The sequence below is a fragment of the Folsomia candida genome, unplaced genomic scaffold (genome assembly GCF_002217175.1).
Source record: "Folsomia candida strain VU population unplaced genomic scaffold, ASM221717v1 Fcan01_Sc013, whole genome shotgun sequence".
Classification (NCBI taxonomy): domain Eukaryota; kingdom Metazoa; phylum Arthropoda; class Collembola; order Entomobryomorpha; family Isotomidae; genus Folsomia; species Folsomia candida.
The window spans coordinates 2,690,215-2,714,427 of NW_019091205.1; the positions used below are offsets into that span (position 1 = coordinate 2,690,215).

A 24,213-nucleotide genomic window follows, 5' to 3' on the forward strand; every position below is an offset into this window, starting at 1 on the left:
TTACATCCCAGATCCTAGCAGAGCCGGGTGATTATTGGTTTTTGATGGTGAATTAAGGATTAACGAAAATAAAGTGGATTGTGATTAAATTATTTTCATGGGATTAATTCATGTCCGGATTAATCCATAAATTCTGGAAATTTTCGGATTATGGATTAATAATCCGGGTTAATTTTGCGATTAACGATTTTTAAAAAAATTATTTAACACCCAAGATAAAAATATTTAACACCCAAGTTGCAATTGCTAAAGCACGAGGCAGCGAGAACATGTATTGAGTCTTCGAATTGTAGCTGGCAGGACAAAGTTGTGAGAAGTTGAGACTTCAGGTAACACAGTGTGAGGAAATCTTTCTAAAATCAAAATAAAAACTAATTTTTTATCAATTTATTCTATCTAGTAGGTAATAAATACTTAAATTAATCCAGGTGCATATGTAGATCCGTAAAAAATGGCCAACGGTTTTTGCATGATTACATCGTACCCAAAGTTGTAGCGACGTAGCAAAGCTACACACACATTACGAGTTGAAATATATTTTAAGATACTTTTTCGGTTAAATATTTATTGGTTTTGGAACTAGCAATCGAGTTAAGCAATTTTCCAAACTTTATTATTTTTTTAAGTAATAATATATATAAATATGCAAAGTTGTAAATTTTAGGAACGTGTTGTCTGTGTGTTACACAATGTGGTGATGAGAGCGTTTAAGTAGAAGAATTACAAGTAAAAGTTGTAGTATTGAAACCCCAGTTGACTTTTATCTAAGAAGAATATACTCCGCTGATTTCCTTGTGAACCACGCCTCCCGAAAAATGAATGGGTGCACCACTCGCTTCAAAAATGGATCGAATCCGTTCCACGATTTCCGGTTCCTGAATTATAAGAAATCTGTAAAATATGTACTGTCCACATTTATACTTGAAAGTTATTTTACTGACCATAAACCCTGCGATTTCTACGCTTTTAAATCCTCTACTTTGCAAGATGAGATCCTGAATGTGGGGAGAAAATTGGTCCTCTTTGATGTCGACGTCCGAGAACCGGGCACTTTTAACTCCTGAAATAATTACGACCTTTCATTAATATTGTAGTCAATTAAATAAATCCTCCAAACGAATATAAATAAGTATGTAGCGTCAGAGCGATCGCAAATTCCTTTATCATTATTCTCAAATGACCTCGTCCTCACGATTATAAGGTAAAAAATATTGAATTCATGGTGAAATTTCCTTTAAAATGACACCCCATATGAAAATTCAGGTTAAATTTAATTTTTGATGATCCCTCGCGCTATGGGGTGTCTAATTTACCCCATTTTCTAACTCGACCGAGAACTACAAATTAAATAATAAAAATAATAAAATAATAATAATAATATAATAATAATAAAACCTCGAAAACGGTGTTTGATTAGGTGATCTTCTGCTTACGGATGGACGGACAAAACGATCACATTAAGTACATTTGTAGCTGAATAATTCTGTATGGGTTGATTTTACCTTTCAAACCGGACATCGCTTTAAGGACGTCCATCAGAACCGAGATTTTGCTCACCCCATCCACGTGCACACTGACCCGTTCCAAATCCCACGTTTTGAAAGGTTCAATGATCTCGCTGAGGGCCGGAATATCATTAAAATCTATGTCCTTCAAGGCCAAATTGATTTCCTTAACGGAGGGAAATAAATCCACAATTTTTCCCCTGAATTCCTCATCTTCCCAGCATGCAAATGAATTCAAGCTCAACGCGATAGATTGAACTCCCCTGTGTCTCCTCCATAATTTTAAGAAGGATGAACTACACGAATCTTGATGTATGTCGTGGACGCGGAGGGTTTTTAATTGGGGGAAGTGGTCTTCATCAAAAAAATTAAGAATTTGGTTCCCATCTGTGGGGTGGATTGCGAGCGTGGTAAGTTTCGACATGACGGGACCTCCGGTAACAGGTTCCGTCTGTAGAATATTTATAACATTAAACATTAGACATTATAACACTTTAAAAACATTTAGTACGGATTAACCTCTTTTCACTTAAATACGTCATATGACGTATTTCAAAACATGAGACCAAATACGTCATATCACGTATCGAAAAAAATCTGTTGCAGATGTCACAAATTTTCTCAAAATGCGAGTGAAACACTCGCATTTGATATTTTGTGGAAACTCTATGGTAAAAAGTTGACTTTTTCTGATATTTTTCTCCGCAAATTCTGGAATTTTCCCTATACCGACCAATGTTAAAGAGTGGAATTTTCGTGATTTTCGCCCAAAAAAACTCAACACTCTACGAAACTAGTTGAAATAAATATTGGCTGTTTACGGAAAATCATGGAAATTCAATTGGTTGCTACCAGATGTAGTTATGAATTCAATATCGTACTCAACGGAAAATTTAATCGAGATAAATAAAGTTGAAAGTACCGGGTACTCTCGGAAATCAACAATAAACACGTAGCCTGTGCAATTTAGGAAAACTAGTTTTCAATAAAAAATTTTTAGAAATTTTACTTTGTTTACGCTAAAAAGTGAACGTGAGTATGTACGCCTCTAGTAAAATTAAAACCTTACGTTCCCCGTGGAAGTCCATATCCCCAATTCCACCTCGATTAAGGAATCCTTCACCTGTCCCAGCATGTCCGTCAGCTTGGTCAAACTGAGCTTACGACGATAATCCAAAAGGTGCGCTATATACTCAAATTTGAGAACTTTAAGGTTTTTACACCCCTCCAAATCCGGATAGAGGGACGCCTCGACGCCCAGCGTGGTCAAATTGGGGGCTGAATCGAGCAAGATTTGAACAAGGGGTTGAAATTCCTCGTTACTGGGGGTTCTGGTGCACATAAAGCTTGGAAGAAGCCTTAACCTGAGCGAGGTGAGGCTGGGTTTCGGGGGGAGTTTTTGATAAGCCTCGGCTGGAAATTTGTACACCTTATCGCGTCCCCAAGCGCTGATAATGTCAACGCGTTGGACTTTAGTGGACCCCAAAGTCCTCATTCTTTCGAGGAAGGTGGGGATGAATTCCTTCCGAGTGGCGGCAAATTTAATTTTGCGGGTTAATTCGGACACTTGAGTGAACGCTTTTGTAATAACGTTGGTCATCTTCTTCTTGGATTGGTCACATCTGTCAGAGATGAGGAGGTGTCGCGTCAGTTTGTCGGAGACGGGGGTCACCTTAGACGACTTAAGCTTGTTGGCGTGGAGATAAGCCCGTTTTCCTAGTAAGGTGGAGGCGACGTCGTTCCACTCACGGCAGACGAGACGAGACGTCATCAGATCGGGGAGGTCAAGCTTGGCGAAGATGGTGTCGAGAATCTGGAGATAAATTTATAATTGTTCGATTAAACGGAGTGGTCAATCAATTAGGAATTTATTAGAAATTTGAAAAAAATCAGGGCAATTGTTAGTCGACCTCTTGTAGATTAAATAAGCATGTTTGTTTGTTTAATATTTTATTTTGTCTATGCGACGAAATATATATATAAATACATATGTACGTGTGGTATAAATAGTACCCCGATATCAAAATTTGTCAAACGAAAGAGTAAATATTTCTTAGGTATTTTGTTGAAAACTTGATGATAAAAAGTTGTTAAAATTTTAATTGGTTTCTTTCTATTATGTGTAATTAATTATGAAATCAACATCGTATCCGAGAGAAATTTTATCTATTAAAAAATCAGTACTATCGAAAAGGGGAACTTACCAAAGGATTCCTGAAAACTTTGGACATGCTGTTGTTAGCGTTCACACGTGCTTCTTTCGAGTCTGCAATTAATAAAGTAAATATAAAAATTGAGAATCACTCGAAACAAAGAAAAGTGTAGTTTTTAAGACAAAAGTTTGGAATGCAGGATTTACCAAAATTTTGAGAACTCCTCTCTTCTCGTGAAGAAGTTGACCGTAAATTCATACTGTGTCGATTTTTATGCCTAAAATCCGCCTCGTTCAGCATATTTATTGTTGAGTAGGTAAGTGAGTCGTCTTTACCTAGAATTGACAATAGTGAGCAATAAACATTATATCAGCAAAAAATACGCATAAAATCGTAAAACCGTAAAATAGTTGTTAATTAATTAGGCAAATTAAAATTTAATTAACCTAAATATTTAATCATTGAATATTTATTCGCCTAAATTAAGCTGTCGCAACTTTGAAGAAGATCACTGTGCTCTGAACTTTCGTCTATTTTACGCTGTGAGCTAAATCATAAAAAATGTATAAATATAAGTTTGCATAAAAATACATAGTAATTACCAGACGTCGGTTATGAATGATCAATAAAATCTGAAAATATGAATGAAGAATTACCGAAAAATTCCTAAAATATGACCAACCGTATTTTTTATTTATTTTTGGCCTAGTTTGATACTCTATTTTTATCAATAAGACGAGTGCTGCGATGATTTAGTTTATTGGCAATAAATTACATCACCTCAGACGAAAGTGAATGGAAATTTTTGGAAATTTCTCGCAAGGAATCAAAACTGTACAACTGAACTTTTTGTCATTTTCTGGAAATGTGGTATATAAACATTAGAATTTGGCCAAAAGTCACGAAATAAAGGAAAGACCCGAAATATGATCGTGAATATATTTATATGCCCCAAAACCAGAAAATATGACTAATATGAGAAAATATGCTCCGACCTAAATACGTGTCTCCGACCTAAATACCTAATCACATTCATATCAGACGTATGGTAACTACTTGGGTTTATGGTTCGCTTCAAATTCTCAGCCTTAAAAAATTATTGGCTAGGAATCGAAATTTAAAATTTCCACGGTCAACTGAAGTTAATTTTTTAATTAAATATAGATAACTCAATTATTTTTAGGACGAACCATTTACATAAACTTTAAGTTTATGATTCAGACCCAAAAATCGTTCATTTTGTAACAAAGTTATCAATAATTCTCAAAATCTTATGGATCGTAAAACCCCACATCCGACTTACCTTTAATTATCAATGATTGATCCTCTGTTGATGGCCGAACTAACTAAAACACGAGTGAAATTTGAAGAAAAATATAAAATTCAACTTAGGATTTTTCTTTATTTCCGAGATTTGAAAACGAGTGTCTTTACACGACGAGGGTTAGGCAACAAATGAAATACCTTTCTATGACAGGAGGACTGGAGGACTGGACAAATTAGTGACCCTTTTTGAAAAGGGGTATCCAAGCATCCTGTGGTTCATGCAATTTTTCTTATTGATAAAAAAATTAACTTATGCAGTGGCCATGGAAGAAGGGACATAAACGATGTGGGATAGTGGGGAAGAGGTTTCCATAACATGGGTAGACGATGGGGACATCAAATGTCATTGTCCCTCTCTACCCAAACTTCCACGGACGCTTTGCCTTTTTTATACATATATAGGCAGGAATTTGGACTTAAGATTAAGATTAAGAATAGAATTCTGAGTATCGATGAAAAAAAGGGTCATATGGGTACATACGGTTGGTATTTTATGATTAGACCCTTTTCTGCATAAGAAACACAGGTAAAAAAAGGTCTAATTTTAATGCACAAACAATGGTATGTGCGAGTCTTATACAGTTGTTACAAGTTGACCGTCATGGTGTGTGCAGATATGTCTGAATGTATGCAATTTAATTGTGTCGTTAATTTAAGCCTGGCACTCAGGACGGATTTTCCACGTAAACAAGTTCTAACGAGAACGAAAATAATATGATTTACAATTTTATAATTTATTTGAAAAAACACTAACATTGGGTACATATTGTAGTAAAATTGAGGTAATTTCATTAAAATGGTAATTTAATATAAATCCAGAAACCGTTCGTTTCGAACGAATTATTTATTTTAGCGAAAATTTAAAATTTAAAATGTTTATTCACAATAATTTGCTTGATAAGTGCATACATATTAAAAATCCATTTGTAATTTTTTTGACTTTATCTTAATAGAATTGAGAAACCGATAAAAAATCTTGAAATTATAAGTTCGCGACAATTAGATTTTCAATAAATTAGAGAAATCCTCCTATACAAATATGTTTTTGAATTCGCTAAGAATTAAGAATTTTCATACGGGTTTTATACTTCCAAGTACAAGGAATTAAATTTTAAATTATTTAAATTTTGTACTAACTAGATTTTTACGTTTAGATTATTAAATATGAATTTCACACCTCAACATTTTTATTGAGCATGAATACTACGCTAAAAAGGGAGTATCTTGTCTAATAAAACGTATTTTAAGATATGTATGTATACTGTATCTTGAGTACTTAATTTTTAGTAAAGTGTCTTGTATCTTATGTACCTGAACAAAATGTCTTATCTCTTATATCTTATCCGAGAAAGTATCTTAATTTTTTATCTTCTATTTTCGGAGCGAAGGATCTCGGGCAAATCCCATATTCGACACATTTCGAGACAATTTATGAATCACCCCTCCCGTAAAATTAATGGGGGCACCACTGGCCTCAAAGATGGGTCGAATCCTTTCCACAATTTCAGATTCCTGCATTTTTAGAAAACGGAATATTTATTGGACAAATTTATGCATGAAATGTATTTTACTGCTTGGGTTACCACACGTCCAGAGATTTCTACGCTTTTAAATCCTCTGCTGTGCAAGATGAGATTTTGAATGTCGGGAGAAAATTCACTCTCCAGGACGCCAGTGTTCCAGAATCGGATACTTTTAGCTCCTGAAATAAGTATGACCGTTTATTATATTACTGGAGTAAGGCCTGGTTCTAGTACCCCCCGGAGGAGGGGGGAAGATGGGGGGTTGGGAAGTATATAAAACTTATGACCATGAATTTTATGCAAATATTTCCTGTTTCTGCTATGGACCTCTTCAAACATTTGTACATTGTACTTCATTTGTACATACCTTGAGAATTTTTAATTTTATCAAGCCCAGTTGGTCAAAAGAATGCAAAATGTAATTAAAAATGTATTTAAAAATTAACATGTTTTCCGATCAACCTTCCCAACCTAAGTCATATTTACATGAACTTTGATACTTCATCATCCGAATAATATTTATTATTCAAATTTAATCTATTATTGACCTCCTTGATCTCGAATTTGAATCATAGTGATGAATAAATTGTCATACCAATTAAGCGTAAAATTTCAGGTCAAAAGGTTGCCTGATGTTAACTTAATCTTAACTTACCCCTCAAAACGGACATAGCCTGCAGGACATCAGTCATCACGAAGGAATTTTTCACCCCAACCACGCTAACGTTGACCCGTTCCAGTTCCCACGTTTGTAACGGTTCGGTAATCCAGCTGAGGTCGGGAAGGGAAGCAATGTCTTCCGGCGTCATGTTCAAATTGAATTCTTTAACGGAAGGAAATAAATCCACCGTTTTTCTCCAGTAATCCGCCCCAAAACCAATGGAATCCATGGTCAATGCGAGAGACTTAACTCCCCTGTGTCGCCTCCACAGGTTTAAATATGGCAAAAACGACGAGTCGTGACATATGTTGTGGACTCGGAAGGTTTTTAATTTTGGGAGATGGTCTTCGTCAAAAAAGTCAATAATTTCGAGAGGTTGGTGCGCATTTTTCGCATGAATTGAGAGAGTGGTAAGTTTCGACATTACAGGACCCCCCTTAACAGGTTGGATCTGTTGAATGCAAAAAAGTTAGTAAATAACACGGATGTGCCGTCATATTATCATTGACAAATTGACTAATTCGTTTGACATTTAAAATTTTACACAAATATGACATGTTCAAATTCTCATAAATAAATATCTATATGCGCGATACATATTTGTCATAAATGTCGGTCACCTTGCGACAACTTAAATGGTCAAAACGATAAATCCACGAAGGATTGAACTTTTAAGGAAATTGAGAAACTATGCCACTGTGTGTCTCAAATTCCCTCAAATAATGCTGATAGATACGTGCCGTAGTTTCTCAGAATTCTCAATTTTCGTAAAATTTCAATTCTGCGTGGATATCGGCTTGCCAAGGACAAGCTTAAGATAAACAATATAAAGTATCGTGCCAAGTCAGGGGCCACCCATAAATTACTTACTGCGAGAGAGGGGACGGGGAAAATCTTGAAAATCGGAATTACATAATTTATGGACGGCATCTCACGGCCAATCTCTCTCAAAAAATATTTGTAAAATGCCTCCATTAAAAAACCTTACCTGCTGCATGGAGTCCCACACATTTAATTCTAGCTCGATTAAGGAATCCTTCACCTGTCCCAGCATGCTTGTCAAGCTACCAAAATTGAGTTCACGACTACCCAAATCGCTCGTGATGCACTCAAATTTCAGCACTTTAAGACTTTCACACCCCTCCAAATCCGGATAGAGAGACGCCGCGACGTCCAGCGTGGTCAAATTGGGGGCAGCATCGGTCCAGATTTTGATTAGGGGTTTAAATTCCGACGTCGCGTCGGCCCCATCAAATCCATAGTCTGACACAATTTTGAACCTCAAGGAGGTCAGGTTAACTTGCGGGGGGAGTTTTTTATACGACTTGGCAAAAATTATGTAGTCGTCCATACCGCTATCCCAGGCGCTGACAATGTCAATCCGTCCGACTTTGGTGGACCCTAACGCCCTTATTCCTTGGAGGAAGACGGGCACAAATTCTTTCTGGGCGGGGACAAATTGTATTTCCCGCGTTAATTCTGACACTTTTGGGAGTTCTGTGAGCCCTCTTGTAATAAAGTTATTCTTCTTGCTGTAAGAAATTAACCCGTCGAATTTGCCGGAGATGAGGAGACGTCGCATCAGTTTGTCGTTGACGGGGGGCACCTTGGACGACTTGTAGGGAAAAAGCTTGTTGACGTTGAGAAGAGCTCCTTTTCCTAGTAAAGTGACCCCGACATCGGCCCACTCACCGCAAACGACACGGCACGTCTTCAAATCGGGGAGGTCAAGATTGGCGAAGATGGCGTCGAGAATCTTGTGGAAAATTAGAAATTGTTCAATTTAGAGGGTGGGACAATTATGTATGTAGAAATTGGAAAAACTGAGCGCAATTATGTATCTGTGTAACTCACCAACGGATTTCGAACAACTCTCGACATGGAGACAGATACTGTTTTCACGTCTGGAATTAAACAGAGTCAATCGGGGAAATTGATTTGTCTCGTAAATAAATAATTAAGAAGCCTTGATTTTTTTAAAGAGAAAAAATGTAGATTTACCAAAATTTGGAGATCTCCTCTCCCCTCGTCGCGAATAAGTTGGCTGCAACTTCATGCTGTGTAAATTTTTGTCACTAAAATTCTGCATGTTGTCGCGATTGCGAGTATTTATGTCGTTCCTTCCTAGAACCATGTAAAAGCAATATCAAATTAGCGCGTCATTTTTAATAAAAAAAATACGCACATCAACTATAAAACTTAAAGCTTGCTTAATCAGGTAGGTAAAGGTAAGGTTATGTATTTACCTGAATAATTTACTTGCTCAGCTTTTGGAATCGTTGATAATGACTGCGTACTTCTAATTTAAGTTGATTTTACGCTATAACGTAAAATATATTTAAAATACTAATTACTAAGATATTTATGTTCTTTATTATTAATCCTCTCTTATTTGATGTTGTAGTAATTGACATACACGATTAAATTATTATTTCAGCGAGGAAGTTTTCTAAAATTTTGGGGATATGGAAACTTGTGACTTGAAATGATGAGGGTTAGGCAGCTAAAGAAATACTTATTTATGTCAAAAGAGAGTCACACAAGCTGGCGTCCCTTTCTAAGGGGACATTCAAGAATTTTGTACTTTCTGCCTCAGTTTTTTTCGGCTTGCCCGCATCTACAATTATCTATATACTCATCGAAGCCTGAAATACTATAAATGTTCATATTATTTTGTGTCCCTTCGAATTCTGAGTAGCAGGTCAGCGTATTTTTCTCATTGGTGAAAAGTTGTGTATAACGTATGCTTTGCGGGTTCCGTCACTTTTTTAAGCCGGAATTTGTGCACGATTATAAAGTTAAGAATAGAATTCTGAGCAAGGATAAGGAAAAGGTTCAGGAATACGTGGTTTCTTAAGGGTTGGCGCTGGAGGGATTGGAAATCAAAATTTTCCATCGATAACTACACTCAAAACAAAACGGTGTCAATATATGACTTAACCGCCTTGGTTACAATTGTGATTCCGAGTAGTAATGATTTTTTTCCGTCCGGTTATAACATTATAACTACCGGTATCAAAATCATCAAAACTCGGATTCAACATTGTAACCATGGCGGTAAAGTCATATATTGATACCGGCGGTGTTGATTCGACAAATTTTTATTTTGAGTGTATTTGTTCTCAGCCCTGCATGTAACACATATGTACATACCTTAAAAATATAATTAGTATTGGACATATTACACAGTTAAATGCATTACATATTGGGCGTACTCACGACAACTTCTTATTTCGCATCACAGCTCATTTAGCAAATTTGTGAAGATGAAAATATTTCTGCCGTGAGGGAATTGGCAAAATATGATTTCGCAAATGTACTGAAAACACGTATTTTGGTATTGTTTCCTTCCATGGATTTCTGTAATTTGTCTTGCTCGTAATGGTGAGGATGAGCTTGCGAAATAATTTTGCTAAATAAGAACCTATCGAATTTCTAGGTAAATTTGCCAAAAAATGGCATAGTTTACCATCAAAAATTTTGCGAAATGTCGCATACCTCGAAGAACTTCACAAATTATGTTCCTGTGCTCACCCAATTTGTCAATTTGCGAGATATGCCAGATATGCGAAGGTTGACGTGACTACGCTCATAATAACATTGAGCGTACTCACGTCAACCTTCGCATATCTCGCATATCTCGCAAATTGAGCATAGCAACATAACTTGCGAAGTTTTGCGAGATATGCGAGATTTCGCAAAAATTTTGCTGGAAAACCATGGGATTTTTTTCGCAAATTTACCCAGCAAATGGGCATGTTCTTATTTCACAAAATTACTTCGCAAACTCATCCTCACCGTCGCCAGCAAGAGAAATTAAAGAAATCCATGGAAAAAATACCAAAATAGGTGTTTTTCAATAGATTTGCGAGATTAGAGAGATTTGCGAACTCATATTTTGCCAATCCCCTCACGACAGAAATATTTTGATCTTCGCAAGTTTGCTAAATGAGTTGCGATGCGAAATAAGAAGTTGTCGTGAGTACGCCCATTGTTTTGCTACAAATTAGACTGATGGACTGGAAATGCGGCATGGACAATCCATGATCCATGCGCATGCCTGACAAGTGTGTGACACTCGTGACTACTTGATTAAATATTACATTTTCTCGCGTTGACCCATTTGTAAACATCTGCATTTTTATTGATACGATTATTTACATACACATTCGAATTACATAAATAAACAAAAACAATGAACGCATGCTAAACACATACATATGTTGTAATCCATTTAAGTAATTCAGCTTTTAAAACTTACAAAAAATCTGTCTAATATTTAAAAAAAAAACCTAAATTTGTTATTGATTCATTCCGAATAGCAGGTCATATTTAAATTAATCCAGGTAGACAACCTGTAAAAAATTTCAAACGGTTTTTACATGATTACATCATACCTAAAGTTACAGCGACGGATCGAAGGTACGTAAATGCTAATATCAAAACATATCATGTATTTCCTCTTAAGTGGAACTGCGTTATCTTAAAGTATGCTGTGCAGTTAGTTGAGACTGAAATGCAGCATTATAATTTTTTGAGACGCAACTTCAAGGGCGTCCAGGGGTATAAAGCGTTTTTTCTAAAATGACGAAATTCAATAGAAATCGGGCTGAAAGTAAAACACTTGTAAATCGAGTTTTTCAAAACTAAAAAAACGTCGCCCAACGTGACTCGAACATGACGTGGCAACACTTCAAAACTGAAGTATGTCACAAAACGAAAATCTGCGTTTATATTTCGAACTATTAGGATGACAAAAAGCTAAATTCAAATAACATTCGAGGCCACCACTCGTCACAGCCACCACCAAAAAAGTGGAAGCCGTAAAAAAATTCTTCACCACGAATCCTTCCGGATCAAGTCCTACGGAAGCTAGGGAACTGAAAATCTCAAAAAGCTTGTTGTGCAGCATTTTAGTTAATCAACTGGGGAATACAGAAAAAATCATACCAAGTCTGGGAAAAAATGTTCGGGACCAGAAAACCAGGGTGCAAAAAAGTTGCAAAAAAACCAGTTTACAAATGTCATGAAAAATTATCATCGTTTGTGACGAGACCTACGTCGACCCTGATCCCTTAAAGACTTCGAAAAGCACATTTTTTCACTCTGGCAACCCAGTGAGTGTAGATTATCAACAGAAGTTGTACATGAGATCTAAATTCCCTTCAAAATTCCAAGCAAGGCTTACATTGAGACAAATGGGCTTAAAAAAGAAAACCCTCCAAACGTCCCTATTTGCAAGAAATCGAAAAGATTTGGGCCTTATGGAATAGAAAGTACTATAACCTTCGCTATAAGGCCAAAAATTTAGAAAAATTCGAACGTTAATGGCGAAAAATCATTAGGACATTTGGAATTTCGAGTGAAAATCGCAAATTTGAGGATCGTTGCGGAAAGTCTGATTGGTGACTAAGAATGAAGAAAGACAAATCCTTCGAAACAAAAACTGACATGTCTGGTTCCCACCAACAATTTACGAAAGCCTTTGCAAATATCTACCAAGCAGGTCGAAATGCACAGGTCATTGAGCGCGGTTCCACTTAATAGAATATGGATCATATTTTAAAAATACTTTTTTCGGGTAAATATTTGTTCGTGTTGACATTAAAAATAGAGTTGAGCAATTTTTCAAAGTATTTAAATAAGCATACATATACATAAATATGCAAATAAGGAAAAATTTTACATTTTAGGAACCTGTGTTTTAGGAACACAATGTTGTGAAGAGAGCGTTCAAGTAGAAAAATTACAAGTAAAAGTTGTAGTATTGGAAGCCAGGTTGACTTTTATCTAATAATATACCCCTCTGATTTCCTTGTGAATAACGCCTCCCGAAAAATGAATGGGTGCACCACTTGCTTCAAAAATGGGTCTAATTCGTCCCACGATTTTTGGTTCCTAAATTATTAGAAATCTGTAAAATATTTGCTGTCCACATTCATACTTGAAAGTTAAATATTTTACTGACCACATGTCCTGCGATTTCTACGCTTTTAAATCCTCTACTGGACAAGATGAGATCTTGAATGTGGGGAGAAAAGCGTTCTTCCTTAACTTTAATGTACGAGAAAAGGACACTTTTAACTCGTGAAATTAATACGAAATTTAGGAATATTGAGATTCATTATTCCTCCGTACATAACCCTGAAATGTTGGCGAATCTGAAATCAACGGGTAAAACTTCGTAACAATCACAATAGGAAGGCAAACCGTGTTCAACCCAGATTAATTTGTGATCACCTTTGTTTGGAAAATCAACTTTTAAAAAAACATTTTTAGTGGCATCTGTGAACATGCGCAAAATTAAGCAACTTAGGGGCGCCTCAAGTCTAAGCTGATGTTTTCAATCGGAACCTGTCCCATGCGGCAGTAACCGAGCTTTTTTGCGAACTTGCGGCCACCCTAACGTGCCACATTTTGCGTATTTGTTCAGATACGACTCAAAATGTAGGTTCTTAAGAGTTGGTCCGAAAAACGAAGTGGGTCAAAATATGTAATCTGCGTATAACCTAGTTTACATCCCCATAGTTACTGTTCGTCCAATATTATTAGTCGCAAAAGTCTGATAATTTTTCTGAGAAGTTATTTGTCCATATACTTATGTATTACTTAAATAATTTCGTCATTGGCAACAATACCGAAACTGTTGTAACATAAAATGGTGAGGATGATGTACAAATATCTGTTCATAAAAATTTATTTTACCTGCCAGGTAACGGTTACCTGGTAACCAGTAAAAATTATTTGGGACTAATAATAATGAAGGAACAGTAGCACTGTGATTTTTTACCTGGCTTTTAAAATCTCGTAACATTCTTAACTCATTTTACGATTCAAGGAGGAATATTGATTATACCCTCATTATTATAATCAGTTAGCTGAAATCGGAATACTCATTTTAATTTGAATCATACCCTTCATAACGGACACGGATTTAAGGACTTCAATCAACACGTAGGATTTTTTCACCCAGTTCACTTCAACGTTGACCCCTTCCAAATCCCACATTTTGAACGATTCCATACTCCTCTTGAGGGGAATGCAATCTATGTTGTGCATCTTCAATTCGAATTGCTTAACGGTTGGAAATATATGGATCATTTGTTTCCAGAATTCTTCCTCCTCCAAACCCCAGTGGTTCATGGTCACCGAGAGAGAGGCAACTCCTCTGTGTCGCCTCCATAGATTTAGATGGGATAGAACAGACGACTTCCAAAATCCGTTGTCGACACGGAAGGTTTTTAATTTTGGGAAGTGGGTTTCATCAAAGAAGTCATGAATTCGGAACACATTTGTTGCATGGATGGAGAGCCTGGTAAGTTTTGACATGACGGGACCGCCGTGGATAGGCTGGACCTATGGTGCATGCAAAGACCTTAGGATTAGTTCAGAGTCACAGATCAACAATAACAAGTGTTTAATTAAATAGATATTCGGCCGAGTCGCGACAAATATTTCGTAAATTGAGTTTAGAAACATATTTAATTTGTGAGATATGGCAAAACTACTCGTATATTTTTCAATTTTTCACAACGAAAAATGTTTAACTTTTTATTAAAAAATTCGTTTTTTCGAAATGTCTTGCCATAGTAAACACTCTAAATAAAAGTAGTGCAAAATTTAGAGGTGATCCATAAATTATGTCACGCAAAAAAGCCCTTTTTTAGGACCCCCCCACCCCTGTTGTCACGCCTTTGTCACGCTCGACGTGACCCCTCCCCCCTCTTGTCACGTCACGCCGGAAAATCTGATTTTTTCCAATTGCAAGAATGATACATACATGTGTTCTATAAACGAGGAGCGAGTAGTAAATATGGCGTAATATCAAAACTCACACAGAAATCTTATGTACTTCGTCTCCAGGATTTTGTACAAATTGACTTTATTTGGCCGATAATTATGAAACCATGCCTTTGTCATAGAAGATGTAGTACAAATTGCGGTTTAAACCTAATATTTCGAGATAACTGAGTGAAACCCGTGTAATTTTACAGATAGGCACAATTGTTAGCTTTATTTATACTCATATTACACCCTTGATGGGTTGAAAAGTCATAGCTTGGTAGATTTGTGAATAACAACCTTTCCCAAAATTACTGTTCATTTTTTAGTATTTTTAGTTTTTAAAAGTTTCAAATAAGTTGAGAAAAATCCGCCAAATTTTTTAGTTTTCTTATTGCGATGCATTTTTTAATTGTTAACATTTTTGAATCATGCAGTTGTCTTCAATTAGTACCCATTTTTGAAACTATCAAAAATACGGTTCTTTCGGAGGACTTTTTTTAATTGTGCAAATTTTTGGAGATTTAGTAATGTTTTTTTAATTGTTGAGTGGATTTTTTACAAAATTATGACGATTTTTTTAAATTGTGCAAACTTTATGGCATCATGAATTTTTTAAATTTTCAAATAATTGTATATTGTGCAAATTATTTTAAGGTTTGAACAAAATCTAAAACTTGGTAGAAATTTTGGATGCTTTGGATCGAAGGTTTGATATTCGGTTGGACTTGGACATATATTTCGAAATAATTGCGAAACTGTAGTTTGGTCATAGTCGGAGAATTAAAATGTGAGTTAAAGTTTGCATTAAGTTAGGCCTGCAAAAAGTGATGTCACGGATCGGCCGAACCCCCCCTCCCCATATGTCACACTTTGTCACGGATTCTTGGGACCCCTCCCCCCCATCTTCAGCGTGACATAATTTATGGACCACCCCTTACGCAAGGTGGAGTAAAAAAGAGGGTGACACAACACTTGGGCAAATTGTACTCAATTCCTCTGTAATCTTTACTCTCAAACCATTTACACAACTTTTATTTAGAGTGCATTGTCCTGGGTTTCCCCATTACAAAATACTTCTATTAAATCCTTACCTTCTCCATGGGCCCATTCCCCATCGGCTGACACAACTCCAGCTCGATCAAGGAATCCTTCACCTGTCCCAGCATCTTCGTCACCTTGGTCACATCGAAGTTCGGAAAATAGTCGTAGCGCGTTACAAACTCAAATTTCAGAACTTTAAGATTTCTACACCCCTCCAAATCTGGATAGAGGGATGCCTCGACGTCCAGCGTGGTCAAGTTGGGGGCAGCATCGAGCCAGATTTGGATCAGGGGTTGAAATTCGTGACATCCAGTTTTTTGATCATGTCTAAACTGGGAAAGAATATTGAACCTGAGCAATTTCAAGTTAGGTTGCGGGGGGAGTTTTTGACACGCCTGGACCGGAAGTGTATACTTAGTATTCGGTTGCCAGTGGCTGGTGAGGTCAATCTTTTGGATTTTTGTGGATCCCAACCCTCTTATTCTGTCGAGGAGAAGAGGGACCAATTCCTTCCGGGAGGCAAAAAATTTGATTTCGCCAGTTAATTGAGTCACTTGAGTGAGAGCTTGTACAATAAAGTCAGGTTTTTCCTTGTAGAATAGGCCGGAGATGAGGAGGCGTCGCATCAGTTGGTCGTTGACAGGGGACATCTCACCTAAGTTGGGGGCATCGTAGGAAAAAAGCTTGTTGACGTGGAGATAAGCCCGTTTTCCTAATAAGGTAGACGCAACGTCGTTCCAGTCGTGGCAGACGAGACGAGACGTTTTCAAATCGGGGAGGTCGAGCTTGGCGAAGATTGCGTCAAGAATCTGATGCAAAATTTAAAATTATTTGATTAAATGGGTGGGCCAATCAGTTACAAATTTTAACAAATCGTTTCAGTTGTGAATTGACATCTTGTATGTACTTTAACTAAATGTGTAATATTTTATTTCCGTCGAGGACGAAATATACAGATATGTCTGCATAAATTAACCACTTATCAAAATCTTATCAAAAAGTAATTAAGAGTATTTCTTTGGTTGATATTTTGTACAAAATTATATATTAAAAGGCGATTTTTTCATACTTTTCTGCTCATATTTTGCAGTTTTCCCAACACATTACATCCTAATGTAAAATTGTGGTGTTTCCATGATGCTGGTCAAACAGTGCTTGACAAACACTGTAAAACTTGGAACTTGTTGAATTAAATATTCCTCTTTTGTGGGAAGATATGTATGAAAATTCAATGTTCAAAATTGTAATTATGTAGTGCTTATTACTATTAGGACGTGTAACTCAGCATCGTATCCATCCGAGAGAAATTTTATGAAAAAATCAATACTACAAAAAAGCGTAACTTACCAACGGATTCATGAAAACTTGGGACATGGTGTTGTCAATGCTTACACGTACATTTTTTGAGTCTATAATTAAACGGAATGAATTCCAAAAATGAGAATCTCTCGAAATAAAGAAAAGCGCAGTTTCCACGACAAAAAATTAGAATGTAGCATTTACCAATATTTAGAGAAATGCTCTCTTCTCGTGAGGATGTTGACTCCAACCTCATATTTTCACAATTTTTGTCACTGTAATCCAGCTCGATAGGCATTTTGTTGGGTTAGTGGGACGTCTTTAGCTATTTAGAATTGACATATTGTACATACAGAAATGAAATTACCGTCATTCTCAACAAAATATGCAAGCATGAAATGATGAAACTGTAAAATACTTGTTACTTAATCAGGTTAATTAAATATTTCTTTACCTGAACTAAAATGTGACAAATATTCAAGATGTCTGCGTGCTTCGAACTTACGTTGATTTTATGCTGTAAGATAAAACATAAAATATGCATGAAATATTGACTTTCTCTTTGCATAAAAATACATGAGTATTTTGTTCGCCTCAAATTTTTATCCTTACAAAATTATACAATTTTATTGCTTAGGGATCGAAACTTAAAATTTCCCATGGTCAACTGAATTTAATTTTTGATTAAGTAACTCAAATATTTTTAATAAAGATGAAACGTATTCTTTAAATTCTTTCTAATTATAATAAATTCTAGATATTCTTTAAATTTTTGATGGTGTCAGACACAACAATTTATGATTTTGTAATATCAGTACAGTAATAAATACTTATCAAGTCTAAAATGTCACATCTTACGTACCCTTAATTATCAGTTGTTGATCTTCTGTTATTGACCGAGTTAATTAAAACTCGAGTAAAATATGAACGACAATATAAAATTCAACAAAACGAATATGCTTAAGATCTTAAAAATGAGTGTCTTTACACGACGAGGGTCAGGCAACGAAAGAAATATTTATGGAAGGAGGACTGGGCAAGTTAGTGTCCCTTTTTATTTAAAGGGGTATCCAGGCATTATGTGGTTCATCCCGCAGTTTTGATAAGTACTTGTCGAGATCTTCTTTTTCTTGAAAACTTAATTATTTAAATATTTGTATTATTTATTGCCCTGGAAAATTCTGATTATCAGGCAAAATTACATATCTTATTGATAAGTTATCATAACGTGTGGTTTGCACGATCTGTCACCTTTTAGATATTTTAAAATCCTGAATTTGAACGCGAGCTTAAAGGGTAAGAATAGATTTCTGAGTATTGAGCAAGAAAAGGCTTGTACATATGTATGGTTGGTACATATTTTGTAATTAGACCATTTTCTGCATAAGAAACGCGTGTCATAAAGTTCAAATTTTAATGCACAAACAATTGTCTGAAAAAGTTTAGCAAAAACGAAGATAAGAAACTTGAGTTGCATTTTATAATTTATTTGAGGAAACAGTCACATTGGGTTCATATTGTAATGAAATTTAAGTAATTTCAGTGAAGGAGTAATTTAATACAAATCGAAAAACTTGTTGTTTCGCATTCTAGCGAGAATTTAAAAATTCGAAAGCATGTTTCTTCACAATAATTGATTTATTAAAAATTCAATTGCATTATTTTTTACAAATATTTGATTTTTACAGGATGTTTTTAGAAACACTCCGTTCATGGGCTTGATCGGGGTTTTGTGTTTCTTCTGCAAGGCTTTGGGGGGCGTTGAAGCAAATGAAATTTTAAAAGTTTAAAATTTAAAATTTTAGTTTTAAGTGATTTATTTGATCCAAGTCAAAAGTTTATTTTGAACATGTACACAGTATGCCCAAGTTAACTGTAAGTAGCTATTTTCTTCGAAACTGCAAGAGATAATAAAAATCTGATAAGTGCATTGGATTCCTCATACGATTTTGCATAAGAACCAGAAATCAGTTTTTTGCTAATGTAACGCACTACTTATTTATGGACTTGTAAAATGTGCACTTTTACTTAAATAAATAGGTCCACTGCAACTTCGTACTTTTTTAGTGTGTGTATTTTTATTCAACTCGTTTACGACAGTATATGTACAGAGAGAGAGGACACAAGGCAAGAACTTATCCCAAGACAGACTAACTAAACCGTGGCATTAGTTGCCTTATATACAACATCCTTAATTACTTAAAATTAATTCCCTTCAACAAGTCATTAAATTAATAACTTAAAGAGTCAAGAGCAAAAGATGTCATTACTTTTAATGACTTCTTTTGCTCGTCCAACTTTAAGTAATAAAGAGCACTGGCTATGGTTAACTTAACTAACTTAAACGAAACCTACACCTACATGTGTATGTACACGCGTGAATGAAGTTCACACGCATTTGTGCATATGTCAAGAAACTTACACATGTATGTACATATGCAAATATTATTATTACAGCAAGTATTATTATTATATTGCTACATTCCTCCACTTTTTTTTCTTTTACTAGAACTTGACCTACGCAAAAAAAAGTAACCTACGACAATATGATTATGAAACTAAACAGTGTTTTTGTTATTTTTGTTTTTGCAATGAAATCAAAGAGTTGAAAAGAGTTGATAAAATGAGTCTTAGCTGTTATGCGAGTACAATCTAGTCCAGAAATTCGACGTCATCATCATCAAAAGTTGCGAAACTCACGTCCTCGTTTGTGGGGGGTGGTGGGGTGTCACGTGGGGTGTACGGAGGTGGTGGTGGGGTGTCCAAGGGGGAATATGGGGCCGAATACCGAATCTGTGCGAAGTCGAAGGAGAGGTCTAACGGGGCTGGATTATCAATGAAGGAGGAGGGTGGGTTCCTCCAGACTAATCCTCCTAATTTGTCTGGGCTATGCCTGGTCACCTCATATGTTTCATCCTCGTACTTGAGCATGGTAAAGGGGTAGGTCCGTAGAAGTTTGAACAGATAAATTGAATAAGTTTTTATGTACTTAACGGTAATGGGGAGAAACATGAGACACCTATTTCACCAATGGCTCGCAATGCTCAGCTTATAGCTCGTATTTGCTTAGGAAATTTGCGATAACTTTCGTAAAACGTGGAAATTTGTCATGTGTGATATTGCACATGAAAGATTATTAGTTGTACTACAATAGCTTGTGTAGCAGTTGTCAATATCTTATTTTTAGCAGAAGATATGAAGCTCAACATTATCCTCTTCAATTGCATGCATTTCGAGCTTCATATCTTCTGCTAAAAATAAGATATTGACAACTGCTACACAAGCTATTGTAGTACAACTAATAATCTTTCATGTGCAATATCACAGATGACAAATTTCCACGTTTTACGAAAGTTATCGCAAATTACAAGAAAAAAAGGTCGGTTTTTCTGTGGCTTTGACAGACCAAAGAGTATAGATCATGCCCATTCGCACCAGTCACGGGAAATTCAAAAACATAAACATCATCCTTTGCCATTTGAATGAGTAAAGTCCTGCTTTATTTTGGAAGAATTGAGCTTATTTAAAAAAACGTAAGTGGTTTAACTATTTCAAGTAATAATTTTATAAATTACAATGGGCGTGCTCACGACAAAGTTTTATTTAGCATCGCAACCCACTCAGTATTATTTATCATTGTATGCATGTTGCGACAAATGAATTGTTTCCAGCACAAACTTTAAATTTTAGCCCGACCCAGGGCTTATGTAATTGTCATGCCCGTCCGTCAGTCAGTTTTTTCTATAACTCTCGAATGAGTAAACCGATGGACTTGAAATGTCTACCAGATTCATACTGGACAAAGCTAGGAAACGAGTTCGATTCGAACATGGGCGAAATCAATCCAGTTGTTCAAGGGGTCATCGGAGTGGCTAGAATAAATTTCGAAATTGTAGTTTGGTCACAAGCCCATTCAGTCGACCGAATCCACTCCAATTTTATTTTACTAAATGTTTCCCATTGTGTGATCATGTAAGCAGTGATCGTCCTGAATACACAAACATTTGTGAAAGTAATTCGAGGAGAGAGAATTTGAGGGTGAAAGCAAACATAAATATGACACTGTTGGTTAAGTATTTATTTAGTTCCACGGGTGGACATAATCTTGGAGGTGACTGAACAATTGCTTTGAATGGAGTTTCAAGTAACAAAATTGGAAATGTCTCCACGATTAAGGTCGAATTTTTATCATCCAGCTAAAGAATCGTGGAAAAATTAAAATAGAAATGGCTAGAAAATAGAAATATGTAAAATTGTATTTTCTGGGTAAATGAAAAATATGTTCCTACGCCAACTTTGCAAGATATGCGAGATATAAGAACGTTGACGTGAGCCCGCTCAGTATTAAACTATAAATATGGAAGGTACTAATTAGTCAAAGGTTTGATATTTTTTATTCACAGAAATGGGGCCTATATCTAAAAGGAGAGCTGCCTGCCGAAGAAATTGGTTAGGTGGTACTAAGAAAACTATCGTTACAAACGTCCCAACATGTGGCGCCGAAGGTCAATGTACATCAAGGGTAGATTGTGTAAGACCTGAAAGGCAGGACTGTGTAACACCTGTGAGGACGAAAACGTACTCTAAAGTTACAAAAACGGTGACACCTAAATCCCTCCACGATATCACAACACCACGAACTAGGAGGTTTATAAATAAAGGTTTGCGTGGCCGCAAGCTGTCTTTCACAGAAGAGGAAGCAACAGAAGTTGCGAGCGAATTAGAACTTCCGAAAATTGAGGGCAGAAGAATCTTTACAACTGAGTCAATCGAATGGCTGATGAGATATAGTTCTAACCATGGGACAAAATGTCCAGGAGAACTATACTTTGAAAAAGAAACACGTACTGGAATGCGTTCCACTTTTGTGGCAAAATGTAAACAATGCAACGAAGTATTTGTCTTAGACAGTGACACAGGTAACAAAACTACACACGTGACTGATGCAGCTATATGGGCAACTAATTCCACAGGAATGGGATACACAGCTTTGGAACATTTTTTGGGTTGCTTGGATGTCCCTTGTATGGCTTCAAAAACGTACTATAAGCACGAAGCACGATTTATGGAGGATCTTGAAATTGCTTGGAAAGACCTCCTCGTTGAAAACGGTAAAAAAGAGCGAGAAATGGCCGTTGCTCTTGGACAAGTTGATAGCGATGGTGTCGCGTGGACCGTAGTATACGCTGATGGGCAGTGGAGTCAACGGTGTTACAACCAAAATGGGAAAGCTAAGACTGGGAGCGCTGTAATTATTGGTGCGCTAACCATGCTACCTTTATTCGTAGGCGTCAGAAACAGTTATTGTTTGATTTGTTCAAGGAACAATGGCCAAAGCCACGAAAAATGCTACAAGAATTGGGAAGGTTCGGCGCAGGCTATGGAAGCAGATCTTATCCGCGAAGGATTTGAACAAAGCATTGAAGTGCATCAGTTGCGTTTCAAAAAACTTATTGGGGACGGAGATTCCAGCGTGTTTAATGAAATACAATACATTTATGCCAAAGGCAGTTCACGCTTCCTTGAGGTGGAAAAAATCAATTGTGTAAATCATGCAATACGACGACTCAACACAAACATACTTAGTCTTGTTGGAGATACAGGTTACGACATCAGTTGTAGATCCATCGTGCAAACCCGATGGTCTTCTATAGGCAAGTATTGTCAATACGTAATAGAACACAATCGAATCAATCGACCTCAAACAAACCAGGACACTTTGCGTTCGGACATAAAAGCGGTAATGCTGCACGTACTAGGCTGTCATAGAAATTGTAACAGTTACTTTTGCAATGGTGGGAAAATCATAGTACCAGAAAAATTTGAATCAAATGCCGGAAATTTACAATCCATCGAAGATGGACAGCGGACGGACACTCAAAAAGAGATTCCAGATACGGATGTGTCGGTTGGTATGAAACTCAAAGACCCTAAATTCTACCATAAACTCGAAGAAATATTTACCAGACTGGCGAATCATTCAAAGTCCTTGCTGCTTGGCCTAACGAACAATATTGCAGAATGCTTTCAAGCACAAATAAACAAATTTGCACAAGGTAGACGAGTCAACTATACTAAAGGTGGTAAATATAACCTGAAGGTTATGGAGGCCACCTTCGGATTTCAGTTCAGTTCAGGTTGGACAAAATCTGCATTCGAAAAAACAAAACAAACTCTGGTTGGAAGTCAATGGACAAAAAAATTAACTCAAGGTATTCAACGCAGAGCAAGAGCTACTGCCAGAAAAACAAAACGCAAGAAGCGGATATTTTCAAAATTTGTCAAGAAAGGTTTGCCTGAATTTTTCAGCAAGAGGAGGAAGCCGTTGGGGAACCCATCATATGGCGGACATGCAGAAGACGTTGGCTTGCCGGAGTCGGAGTTGAGAAAGAGAGTAGACGAATTTGTTGCTCAACACTCAATTAGCTCAAAGGAAGAGCAGTGGAAAATACACGAGGAAACTGTCGGGCAGTTTGCGAATCCGTTATATGTTGAACGCCGGCAGTTCATGATAACAGCTAGCATAGCTGGTAGAATACTCTCTTTAGCGGACAAAACGCCTAACGTTGCTTTGCTTGACGATCTTTTAGAACCTCGAAATTTGAATGCCAATCCAGCAATAATCTGGGGCAAACAAAACGAAACAAAGGCTATTCAGCTTTATGAAAAATTATACAATGTAGTTGTGCAACCATCGGGTATATTTAAATCTTTAGAGTTTGGACTACTAGGAGCTTCACCAGATGGTGTGGTTGGAACCGACGGAATTATAGAAGTAAAATGTCCACACAAGGAAAGGTTTGCAAAACCAACTGATGTAGTTTTACGCAAATCTTACGCATTACGCCTTAGTAAGACCTCTACACCAGAAAATCCTGTGTATGAGTTTGCTAAGACATCTCATTATTATGCACAGGTTG

The 24,213-nt window shown here is 36.5% G+C and overlaps 3 protein-coding genes across 4 annotated transcripts; all 3 read right to left on the bottom strand.

Annotated features, from left to right (window-relative positions):
- Positions 1-586: 586 nt before the first annotated feature.
- Positions 587-5,099, bottom strand: LOC110855560. 2 transcript variants are annotated; one of them, XM_035856459.1, is made up of 8 exons: positions 4,962-5,099; positions 3,865-3,993; positions 3,710-3,771; positions 2,575-3,318; positions 1,503-1,956; positions 1,396-1,425; positions 942-1,060; positions 587-875 (listed from the first exon to the last, which is right to left on the bottom strand). In XM_035856459.1, exons 2-8 carry the CDS (start codon positions 3,956-3,958, stop codon positions 765-767), a joined length of 1,614 nt encoding a protein of 537 aa, XP_035712352.1. In that variant the 5' UTR covers positions 3,959-3,993; positions 4,962-5,099; the 3' UTR covers positions 587-764. The 2 variants fall into 2 exon arrangements, with proteins under 2 accessions (XP_035712352.1, XP_021959659.2); XM_022103967.2 differs by lacking the exon at positions 1,396-1,425.
- A 714-nt stretch (positions 5,100-5,813) lies between these two features.
- Positions 5,814-9,657, bottom strand: LOC118437361. The gene is made up of 7 exons (XM_035856316.1): positions 9,415-9,657; positions 9,170-9,292; positions 9,023-9,072; positions 8,157-8,924; positions 7,163-7,619; positions 6,568-6,686; positions 5,814-6,496 (listed from the first exon to the last, which is right to left on the bottom strand). The coding sequence occupies exons 2-7, from the start codon at positions 9,255-9,257 to the stop codon at positions 6,356-6,358; spliced, it is 1,623 nt and encodes a 540-aa protein (XP_035712209.1). The 5' UTR covers positions 9,258-9,292; positions 9,415-9,657; the 3' UTR covers positions 5,814-6,355.
- Positions 9,658-11,396: 1,739 nt separating this feature from the next.
- Positions 11,397-18,297, bottom strand: LOC118437289. Its single transcript, XM_035856222.1, has 9 exons — positions 18,156-18,297; positions 17,748-17,810; positions 17,498-17,618; positions 17,342-17,403; positions 16,045-16,803; positions 14,083-14,524; positions 13,137-13,329; positions 12,971-13,066; positions 11,397-11,523 (listed from the first exon to the last, which is right to left on the bottom strand). The coding sequence occupies exons 3-7, from the start codon at positions 17,589-17,591 to the stop codon at positions 13,274-13,276; spliced, it is 1,413 nt and encodes a 470-aa protein (XP_035712115.1). The 5' UTR covers positions 17,592-17,618; positions 17,748-17,810; positions 18,156-18,297; the 3' UTR covers positions 11,397-11,523; positions 12,971-13,066; positions 13,137-13,273.
- Between the last annotated feature and the right edge of the window lie 5,916 nt (positions 18,298-24,213).